General features: G+C 51.0%; 1 protein-coding gene across 2 annotated transcripts; it reads left to right on the plus strand.

Annotated features, from left to right (window-relative positions):
• The first annotated feature begins 6,543 nt into the window (after positions 1-6,543).
• FICD (FIC domain protein adenylyltransferase) lies at positions 6,544-10,942 on the plus strand. 2 transcript variants are annotated; one of them, XM_065851414.2, is made up of 3 exons: positions 6,544-6,637; positions 7,167-7,508; positions 8,358-10,942. In XM_065851414.2, exons 1-3 carry the CDS (start codon positions 6,559-6,561, stop codon positions 9,431-9,433), a joined length of 1,497 nt encoding a protein of 498 aa, XP_065707486.1. In that variant the 5' UTR covers positions 6,544-6,558; the 3' UTR covers positions 9,434-10,942. The 2 variants fall into 2 exon arrangements, with proteins under 2 accessions (XP_065707486.1, XP_065707487.1); XM_065851415.2 differs by lacking the exon at positions 6,544-6,637 and adding an exon at positions 6,905-7,063.
• The last annotated feature ends 130 nt before the right edge of the window (positions 10,943-11,072 follow it).

The following is an 11,072-nucleotide window of genomic DNA, read 5'->3' on the forward strand; positions in this document are numbered from 1 at the left end:
AGCACAGAGCTACCGGCAGCGTCGCAACTGGCATAGCTGGCACAGCTCAGCACCACGAAGGCTTTGATAAGCCCAAGGGGGGAAATCTGACCCCACTTCGGACCAAAAAATAGACCCGGTGCCCACAGAGAGGTGGATTTGCAAAGCCTCATGACATCAAACCCAGATTTAAACAGCGCCTGGACAAGAAGCGCACTCCAGACAAATGGAGATGTTCCACTGAATACATTTAATCTCATTAACCCAGGAGCTGTTTGTGTGTTTTTGTTCAGCCCTGATGGAGCAGGAACCGGCTGCCGCAGCAGTTCTGTGCAGAACCCAGCGGGGAAGCTGCATTCAAACACCGCCGAGATCAACCTGCCTGCTTATACAGCCCTCCGAGCAGCAAAAACACCGCAAAATAAATGACCCTGAGCAAATTAGTGCTGCTTTGGAATGAGGCAAGGAAGGCTGACTTCGCAGGCAGGTGATGCTCAGCACGACCAGGCTTCTGTAAGCCCGGATCACGGCGTTGCCAACATGGGGAGAACAGAGGTCCCTGCAAAATACAGCCAGGATTTATCATCTCTCCTGCTCTGCAATTCTTGCCCTGCCAACCCGCTCTCCTCCTCACAGAGGGGAGCAGAAGCGAGGACGAGGGACAGAGCTGGAAAAGGGTTTTGATTTCAGAGAAAGCAAGGGGAGAAGAGGGAAAGCGCAGGGGCAGCCCCAGCACTGCAGAACGCAGGATTTACAGCCCTCTGCCACTGCCATCGCACCCGTATTGCGCCTCCACCCAGCCCAAGGTAACTGAATTGATTTCTTCCAGTGAGCAGCTGCTTGAGCCAACAGCCTTAAATAATACGCCAGGCATAAATAATATCTTTTGAGCGACAGCACTAATAAAAGCCAGCAAAGAGGAAGCGTGCAGGACCCCACCGCAGCCCGGGTGAGAGGAAAGCACAACCTGCCTCTGCTAGAACTTGCTCTCCCTCCACAAACAGGATTTCCCATCCTCTGACCCCCTGTCCCTTGGCTGGAGCCACCGTGCAGCTCCCCCACCATGTCCCTTCAGCCCCACGCGGATGCCAAAGCTCAGACCCTAACTCACAGAATCATGGAATCATTTTGGTTTGAAAAGACCCTCAAGATCATCAAGTCAACCATTAACCAACCCCTAGCACTGCCCCATGTCCCTGAGAACCTCTTCTCTGTCTGTCCAACCCCTCCAGGGATGGTGACTCCAGCACTGCCCTGGGCAGCCTGTTCCAATGCCCCACAGCCCTTTGGGGAAGAAATTGTTCCCAAGATCCAACCTCAACCTGGAAATGCAGGGGATGCTCCTCACCAGCGAGGCACAACGCTTGCTGCACAATCCTCAGCTCTGGTGCTAAAGCATTTACAAAAGATTGCAAAGATCTGCTCTAATTGTTCATCCTGGTGAAACAGAGGGAAAAACAATGTTTAGGAATCAAAGGGCAACGCGCAAAGCAGATGTGCCAGCAATGCGAAGGAAAAGCAAGGCTTTTAGAACCCAAATTTCAGCTTTGCACAGATTAGACATTAAAATGAACTCACTTAATTTCATGCCATATGCAAATCTTTACCAGCTGTCAGCTCTGTAGTCACTAGAGACTAAATGTAATAATGAAACAAGAACAAAACCACAGCGAAGACGGGTTCTGCAGAAGCCCCATTATGAGCGCGTTCAAGTTAAGCCAGGGATCCTGCCCAGGCACAGGAGCCTCAATTAAACATATGCAAATAAAATAACTATAAAAGATGAGGCTCCTGCTTACTCCTGACATTCAAGGGTTCCCCGGCGAGCGGCTGCTTTCTGCACGATCTGACGGTCACTAATTTGGTGGCTGGACCCCATTTAATCACCAGCATCCTCCCAAACCACAGCTCAAGGGGACAGCAAAGCACCACCACCATCCTCAGGCTTTTCCCTTCATGGTAGCCCTAAATATATAGAATAATAAATCATTTGGGTTGGAAGAAACCCTCAAGATCATCAAGTCCAACTGTTATCCCACCCCTGGCACTAAACCACATCCCTCAGAATCGCATCTCTGGTCTGTCCAACCCCTCCAGGGATGGTGACTCCAGCACTGCCCTGGGCAGCCTGTTCCAATGCCCCACAGCCCTTTGGGGAAGAAATTGTTCCCAAGATCCAACCTCAACCTCTACAGGGATGCCTGCTACTCTCTGACAGCTGTCAGCACCTTCACAGGGGGCGAGCTGAGAATCCTGCAAGGTAAAACAGCTCCTTTTGTAATCTGCTCCTACGAAACACCTAACATCCTGCCTATTTTAGCCTTCTTTGTCCTAGATTACAAGCCCTGCAAACGGCACATCTGCAGGATTTTAACTATTGAATGACACAACTTGCAAAGGCATCCCCAGAAAGTGTATTGGCTGGAGGGGAGGTCTCGGTTCTCACAGACAGCTCCCCATCCTCTCTGCCAGGCTGCACTGGGACCCCTGCCACGATTCAGCTGCTCCTGTGGCACCTGGAAAGGACCAAGTGCTTTTTTCATCCCGGTGTGTCTATCGGGAAGTCGTTCATCCTTGTGCCGTGTCCCAAGCAGGTTTCCATGCTCCCCAATATTCGGTCAAGCTCTGTGCAGCATGCCAGGAGGATGGACAGCAGGAACATGCACCGACATGGACTTTGGTGCTAAATCCTTCTTAACAAGCTTCATTTTTGATGCATTTTTAGCTGAGCCTCACCTTTACTCAGCCAGAGGAGCAGGGAGGTGAAAGTAAGAGGTGAACTGAACATCTTTCCCCAGAACCCCTCACGATCCCAGGAGGTCTCTGCTGCCTCCTGCAATAATTAAACAGGCTGGAGCTGGGGATACCCGGCACTTAACTGGATCAAAACCCAGAGAGGAGACTGCGGGTAGCAATTTCCCTTCTTATTGACATGCAAATCATCGCTGCAGCAGCTCATGGGTTTAATATATTTCCAGCTTGCCTGGTGTGGAGTCACATCAGTCAAGTCTATGTGGCAGTGAGTCCAAAACGATTCTTATCAAGTCAGCAGTTCCACCTCCGCGTCAAGGACAGGCTGGAGATGAGTGCGCAGCCACCAGCCTGACCCCTCTGCCAAGTCCCCCCGAGACAGGACTCCCACGGATTTGCGGACTCTGAGTAAATGGCCAAGATGTCCCCAGTGAGGTTTGGGGGTAGAAACAGCCTGAGGTCCTCAAGAAACATCCTCTCCACCCTTGGGATCATGTATGATTGTGGCTTTGGTGACTTCTGTGAAGATGTTCCTCACTCTGAGGCAGGACAGCGCCAAGAACAGGAACTGCCACCACAAACCATGTTCTCTCCCACAGAATATGCTGGGATTTTCCCAAGATTTTTCAGGTTTGCTCCCCGCACTGTGATTTAAACCCCTTCACAAGCACTACAAGAACAGGGAGGTGTTCCCAGCGCTGCTGTTCCCACCTCTGTCCCTGCCTGGGGACATTGCCACCTCCCTTTGATGGGTATTTCTGTGCCCCACAGCCTTTCAGACTCCCAAACCAGCAGCAACATGCCAGTGATTGGAAAACTGTGCTGACCAGCAGTGCAATCATTAAAGAGATTTTCTTCCACATGGCTGGGACTCCTTATTCCCTTCTTCCCTCTGAATTGCATTCCTCATTATGTCCAGACATGACAGAGTGGCTTTGCTTGGGACCTGCTGGTTGAAAGAAGCTTTACTGGTCTGATGTTAGAACAGCTCCATCCCAGCTTAGCTGGGATAATGTCGTGCTCAGCTGCAGCATTGCTTTGAAAGTTCTCCTTTTGTCCATTTATTCCCAGTGCCACAAACCAATCTGCCTGAGAAGCTCACTCTTCATTATTCGTTAAGAGAGCCAACAAAGCCCTCTGTTCACACACCCTCTCAGGGCTTTGTTTTCAGCAATCTATTCAGTCTTCTGTTTGTGCTTCTCGGCACTAAGACCCTTAAATCGCTCACTTAGCCTTGAACCCCCTCGCGCAGTGTCTTGGATTTGCAGCTAGAAGTAATCACCACAGTACAATCTAGATCTTGCTTTTTGCTTACCCTTCTACTTTCTCTTTAATTAAAAATCCCTTTGGTCTTCCACTTGGATCTGGGACCTGGCTTCCATTTGCTTTGCAAACAGCGCAATAGAGAATGTCAAAACCGTTTTTCACAACAACCTTGCTTTGACCTGGGTGACAGCTTTACCATCAGGCATTTGATCTCTTACTTGCCCATCTGTTCATTGATTAAACCCCCACACTTCAATATGCAGTTCTGTCTCTGCAGCCAGCAGCTTCTCCTGACAACCAGACCCTGGGACAGACAAGGGGCCTTTCCCAAGCGATGCTCCTCACGCAGATTGTCTCTCCTTATTGCCTCGGCTTAACCCAGAAACACAAGGGCCAAGAGTTGCGATAACGTCGCAGCAACACTGCTCGAGAGCGCAGGAAAAGAGATGAAACCCAGGCTGAAAGGGACAAAAAGTGACCAGCAGCACCCCCAGCATGGCAAGGCTCATGGGGACGGACTGTTTAGCAGGGGCTGTTGTGACAGGACAAGGGGTGATGGTTTTAAACTAAAGGAGGGAGATTCATGCTGGACATGAGGAAGAAATTGTTGGCCCTGAGGGTGGTGAGAGCCTGGCCCAGGTTGCCCAGAGAGGTGGTGGATGAACCATCCCTGGAGACATCCCAGGCCAGGCTGGACGGGGCTCTGAGCAACCTGAGCTGGTGAAGATGTCCCTGCTCATGGCAGGGGTGGCACTGGGGAAGCTGGGAAGGTCCCTTCAATCCAAACCATTCTGTGATTCTGTGATGCATCAGCAACAGATCCCCAGAACCTCCTCAGTGCTCAGAAAGGCAATTTTTATCCCAGCACACAGCGTTCCAAAAGGAAGCCAGAGCCTTACTCAGCTTTAAAATATGTTTTTCATGATCGGTGCCTCTAAAGGCAGAAGGTATAAAGGTCCAGGAGAGGCTGTTCCTGCAGAGCAGCGAGAGGACTCAGTGCCATCTGCAGGCACAGGGACCGTCCGCTCCCACCTGCACCGCAGCAGCATCAAATACTAACTTATAAGAACCAGCTTCTTCAATGTCTTCTCCCACGATACAACCATACGGCTTTCAGCATCCCTCTGCCAGCGGCACCATTTCAAACACAAATTCCCTCTGGAGGTTCAGGGTCTGGACCGGAGCCTTTGGCACAACCACAGCTCCAGACACATCCATTTCCAGCCTTGCCGGGAGCTGCTGGGGACCCAGGGGGACAACCCAGGGCTACGGCCCCAGCGTTTTACACCCCTGCTCTTTCCTACCATCTACACTGGGATGTCATAGAATCGTTTTGGTTGGAAAAGACCGGGAGGAGATGCCAGGCATTCTTGGCTATTCGGGTTGTTCCCCTCTGCTGGATCAGATTTAATCAGTGAACAGACTCTAAATGTGCTTCCCACCATTTTTAAAAGGAAAATACATCATCGCTCTATAATTATTCCATAATTAGGCTTAGGTGCCCTATCCCCGGAACTGAGGAAAATACGTTTCAGCTGAAGCTTCCTCTGGAAAGGCAGATAGGTTTGCTCATCCTTCACATGCTAATTATCCCCTGGACTCATTAACGGGCTCTGGCAGGCTCAGAACGGCTGAGGACGCGGTAATTTGGTGCTGCAGGAATCGCCTTGGGCTCCATTTGCTGCCGAGGGTCTCAGCGCCCCGGTGCTGTCAGGCCCTTTTTACAGATGCCGCTTGAACCGAGTTCATCAAGCTGCTTTTGTCAAGCCCAGTAAAATCAACGAGCATCCGACAGAGACCCAGCACCGGGAGAGCGGTTACCGCCTTTGCACTGAGAACGGGCGAGAAAAGGAAGATTTGTCCCTGGAGATCTCCAAGGAACGGGCTCCAAACCCTCCCAGCACAAAAGCTGCATTTCCCCTGCATTTTTTGCTATTATCTGCCACTAAAAAGACAAATAATTTAAATTGTCGGGATATATATCTAATAAATCAGGTTATTTTTCCCTGACAGTGATTATTTGCTGTGAAGGAACTGATCAAATAAAAATCCATCATCTTGCTAGATACCAAAATCTGAGCGAGTTACACGCAATTCTCTAGAATAGTCTCTTTTTCTTCAGCTTTTGGCAAATCTCTCCCCATTCCTGGCCTCCAGCAGGGAGAGCACAGCCCTGCTAGGGAGCACCAAGGTATGGTGCCGACCGGCACACCCCGCTGTTTTAAGGCACAAAAAGAGTATTTTCCGAAAGGCCAGGGATAAGCGGCAAGAACGTCTCTACACACAGAAAAGTTGTGCTCCCCTGTAAATAAACAAGGTATGCGCCTTTAAATGGCACATGGGCCCGCCCCCTCCTCCAGCTTCCCTTCTCACTGGCTGCTCTGCCTCTGATTGGCATGAGCGCTCACCTATTCTCATCCTCCACGAGACTCTTCCGCGCGGGGGTGTGGCCCTACCCGGAAGACGCCACAGGAAATCGAGGGTAAGAAGGAGGGCGGGACACAAGGGAGAAGCATCCGCTGTGAGCACCAATGGGAAGGGAGAAGAGGGGAGGCTCAGCCAATGGCAGCACGCGGAGGGCGGGGCCTCAATGGGCGGGGCTACTGTAGCCGGCAGCCGGCGGCTCCGGGAGGCGGCAAAGGTGATGGGGGGACCCGGGCTGGGGGGACCCGGGGCGGGAGCCTGAGGGCTGGGGGGACCCTGCGGTGCTGGTGGGGTCAGGGGGGCCCCGGCCTGAGAGGAGGCTGGGGGCTGCGGGGGCACGGGCTGTGGTGGGGCCGCTGGTGAGGGGATGGCGGCCTGAGGGGAGGCTGAGGGAGGGCCGGGGGTGATGGGGAGCAGGGCTGGGGAAGGAGACCCGGGGAGGGAACCGGGGTCTGGGGACTGATTTCCACAGCGGGAAGGTGGGGAGGGAGAGAGGGGAGCTGAGCCGTAGCTGTGCGGGACGGGGCTCTGTCCCTGCAGGGCCCGGGGCTCCTGTGGGCATCAGCGACTCCTCATGCTGCAGGTGTCACGTTAACGTTTAGCACACCCCATAGGGATTTGTGTTCCCTGATGGCAGGGAAAGGTGGGTGCTTGGGGTGACCCCCAACAGCTGTGACAGAAACCCTGAGTCCACGCAGGTGCCACGTCTCCAGCGGAGCTCTGGCTAAAGCCGCTTCTCTTCCCAGGTGTGGGCAGAGGGGAAGGAGATGTTCCTCGTCACCGCGCTGGAAGCAGGATGACCCTCGTGTCTATGGCGACAGATCCCGAGCTGAAATGGATAACGCTGTGGGTCCGCGCCAGGTGGGCGGCCGTGCTCACGCTCCTGCTGGGCTCGCTGCTGATGCTGCTGCTCCCGCAGGCTGCTGTGGATGACCAGTGCCACGCAGCGCTCCGAGGACTCTCCTTCCTGAAGAGTAAACTCAGCACAGGCTCCTCGGGCGTCACCAGATACACGAGACAAAGCACCGGACTGAGCGTCACCTCTAATGGGCTGGAGCTGCTGGTGCTCAAAGGCAAAGCCTCCCCAGGTAAGAGTGTCCCTGGGTGGGCACAGGGAACAGGCGAGTTGCTGTATAATAACAATAATCCACCCCCCAACCTGATAATTTTCTGTGCCCCATCGTGGTAACAAACTCTCACTGCCCAACTGCCAATTAACATCAGTTGTAAATGACCCAGACATGGTACTGCCAGCCCAGCTGCATTCCATCACCCTGTGTTCTCTCAGAAGTTTTTCCTCATGCTTTCAGTACTAGTAAGTTCTGTTCAGCTAACTGGAATACCAAATGGTATTTGAATACACAGTAACCTGGAATAAATGGCATTAATCCCAAAATCCTGGCTGTCATAGAACAGGCTGGGCTGCCCTCATTGGCTTTATTGGCCAGGACATTAATTTGGAAAACATTCAAAGGAATCTTTACAATTCCAGCACTGTATCTTTCTCTGCGTTAAAGCCATTATTGCTGTGAAGATGTTTGATAATTCAGTGAAAAAACAGGGAGCAGTGCTGGTGGCAGCTGTGGGCTGTGCTTCCAGCAGGACAACTGGCATTACTGCCAAGAAGCCTTATTTCTCTGTGGTGTCCCAGAGCAGCCTGGTGGCCAAAGCCAGTTTTGCCGTGATGGCTACAGGCCCATGGCCAGCCTGAGCCGTGCTGCGCGCAGATCCTGCCTCCCCGCACCTCCTGCCAGAACGGCTCTGCTGCCACGTCCTCTGCCTGTAAATGCAGCACGGGCCTGACAAAAGCTGGAATAAAAGTTCTGTTATAGTTCTCACACACTGGCATTAGTTAATTTTCATAGAGGTCAACAGTGACAGTTTCCAGAGATTTTCAGTAAAACTCAGGCCCTTTATCTATTATTGTTGCATTTCAGAAGTGAAGTTAGAAGCCAAAGCAGCTCTGAATCAAGCTCTCGAAATGAAGCGCCAAGGGAAGCGGGAGAAAGCCCACAAGCTCTTTGTGTACGCCCTCAAAATGGACCCCGATTACGTGGATGCCCTGAATGAATTTGGGATTTTTTCTGAAGAGGAAAAAGACATTATTCAAGCTGACTACTTGTACTCCAAAGCACTAACCATTTCTCCATGTAACGAGAAGGCTTTGATCAATCGGGACCGGACACTACCTTTAGTGGAAGAGATAGATCAGAGGTATTTCAGTATTATCGACAGCAAGGTGAAAAAAGTGATGGCGATCCCCAAAGGCAACTCTGCCCTGCGCCGCGTGATGGAGGAGTCCTACTATCACCACATCTACCACACGGTCGCTATTGAAGGGAACACCCTGACGCTGTCGGAAATACGACACATCATCGAGACCAGATACGCTGTTCCTGGAAAAAGCTTAGTGGAGCAGAACGAGGTGATCGGCATGCACGCGGCTTTGAAATACATCAACACCACGCTGGTGTCGCGGATAGGCTCCATCACCATCGGTGACATCCTGGAGATACACCGCAGGGTGCTGGGCTACGCCGACCCGGTGGAGGCGGGACGGTTCCGGACTACTCAGGTGTTTGTAGGACACCACATACCGCCACATCCCCAGGACGTTGAGAAACAGATGCAGGAGTTTGTGCAGTGGATTAACTCTGAAGACGCCATGAGCTTGCACCCGGTGGAGTTTGCAGCATTAGCCCACTACAAGCTGGTTTACATCCATCCCTTTGTAGATGGCAATGGCAGGACCTCGCGCCTCTTTATGAACCTCATCCTGATGCAGGCGGGTTACCCGCCCATCACCATCCGCAAGGAGCAACGGGCCGAGTATTATCACGTCTTGGAAGTTGCCAATGAGGGGGACGTGAGGCCTTTCATACGTTTCATTGCCAAGTGTACCGAGACAACTCTGGACATGCTGCTCATTGCCACTACGGAATACTCCGTGGGCTTACCTGAAGCAGATGGCGGCACTGCCGGATGCAAACAAACCATCCCCGTCAAGACTTGAGAGTTGTGGACATTCAGAAGCCAAGGAACGCGTGGGAGAACAGAAGGCCAAGCCACTCAGTGCTCCTGCTGGGAAATAACTCAACAGGAGGTGTCACTCTTTAGCATTTCATTTATTTAAAAAGTGTCTTACATTTGATTAATTTAATTTATTTATATACATTATGCCAAGCTCAAACGTGAACTGTTCATGTTGAGTGTGCACTATAACTCGCTTGTGCTACTGGAAGGAGGTGGGGTGAGGTGAAGTAGGATTTAATTTCCCTTTAAAATTAAGCTTTAGGAAGCTGCTTCAATCACAACCCTTCACCTAGGCAGGCAACTGCATTGTCTTACCCCAAGGAGCTGCTCAGTGACAGTCTTCACTGAGTTGTTGCTTTTGTGTTCCCTCTTGTTCAAACAAACAAAAACCACCCAAAACACAGCCCCAGCAGTACCAGCACTCCCAGCTGTGTTAATCGGATTCTTTCCTGCCAGTCACACCAGTTTGGCAGCACAGGGCAGGACAGAGCTGAGCTCCAGTTCAAAGTCATCTCCCCTCCCAGCGCAGTTCAGTAGCACTTTGCACATTTACTTTCAGTTGCCTTTCCTCGGGTGGGTTTTGTACAATGAGTGGGATGTATTTGGTCTAAGATTACAGATTCCGTGAGGGAAACAAGAGCAGAAATGCTCCCTGGCTTATTTCACTGACCTGCAAGGTGCTTTTGTACTTCAGCCAGAAGGACTTAGCCTCAGACCCCTCTCTGTTGAGCAGGATCCCTGGGAAAACTGCACCTGCCCTTCAACATGTCAGTTCAGGCTTTGAACAGAGCTTATTTCTGCAAAGCTGTGGGCAGAAAAGGTTGTTATACATAATTGTGAGACAACTGTTACAGGTTGTGCCAATTTGGGAAGAATGTGTACAGCAAGTTTGCCAAAAAAAAAAAAAAAGTAAGTTTCTTCAGTCTACATGAGAGAACTTTTCACAATTAATTACTAGGTCACATTATTACTGGGATAAATGTGTCAAGAATCACACGAGGCCTCTTTGTGCTGCAGTGGCAGTTGGTGTCCCACCTGGGAGCTGCTGTGCAATTCAAAAATGCAGGGTTTAAGGTAAGAGCAGCTGCAGCTGAAGACAGACCAGCTCCCTGCACCCCTGCATTGCTCAGAAAAGTTCAATTTGATCCAGTTTACTGCTGTTAAGCTTAAACCCTTTGCAAAAAGGGTTCAGACTGTCCCAGACCAGTGTTAAGTTTCTTCCCTTCTAACTCTTATCTGCAAGGTAATTAGGACATGTTTTGCCAGGCAAACAATAGGACAGGACTTGGAGTTACACATTTACTGCAGCACCACTCCATGCTTATGTACAAAAACTAAACAAGGAATGTTGTTCTGGCCTTACAGAGCTTATTTTTGTAGTGCAAGGTGAGTATAAATGAAGTCTGCACTTTAGAGCTCAGGAGGGGAAAAAAAGTTATTTTAGTAAGAGATTAATAAACTATTTTAATATTAAAGTCTTTGTTTGGAAGAGGCTGTTCTCAAAGCACTTCATTGCCGCAGTGAACTAAGAGGCCGTCACAGCTCAGCTCATGAACAGCACGTTCCAGGGTGCGGGTCCTGGCTCCCTCTGCTGCCGCGTACAACCGTCCTGCCGCGTA

Source organism: Patagioenas fasciata, chromosome 17 (assembly GCF_037038585.1).
Source record: "Patagioenas fasciata isolate bPatFas1 chromosome 17, bPatFas1.hap1, whole genome shotgun sequence".
Classification (NCBI taxonomy): Eukaryota; Metazoa; Chordata; class Aves; order Columbiformes; family Columbidae; genus Patagioenas; species Patagioenas fasciata.

Excerpts from the sequence above, each read along its gene's own strand:
- FICD (XM_065851414.2), top strand. The coding sequence starts at position 6,559 with ATGGCAGCACGCGGAGGGCGGGGCCTCAATGGGCGGGGCTACTGTAGC. Across the intron at positions 6,638-7,166 it reads GGCTCCGGGAGGCGGCAAAG|GTGTGGGCAGAGGGGAAGGA; the intron begins GTGATGGGGGGA and ends TTCTCTTCCCAG. Across the intron at positions 7,509-8,357 it reads CAAAGGCAAAGCCTCCCCAG|AAGTGAAGTTAGAAGCCAAA; the intron begins GTAAGAGTGTCC and ends GTTGCATTTCAG.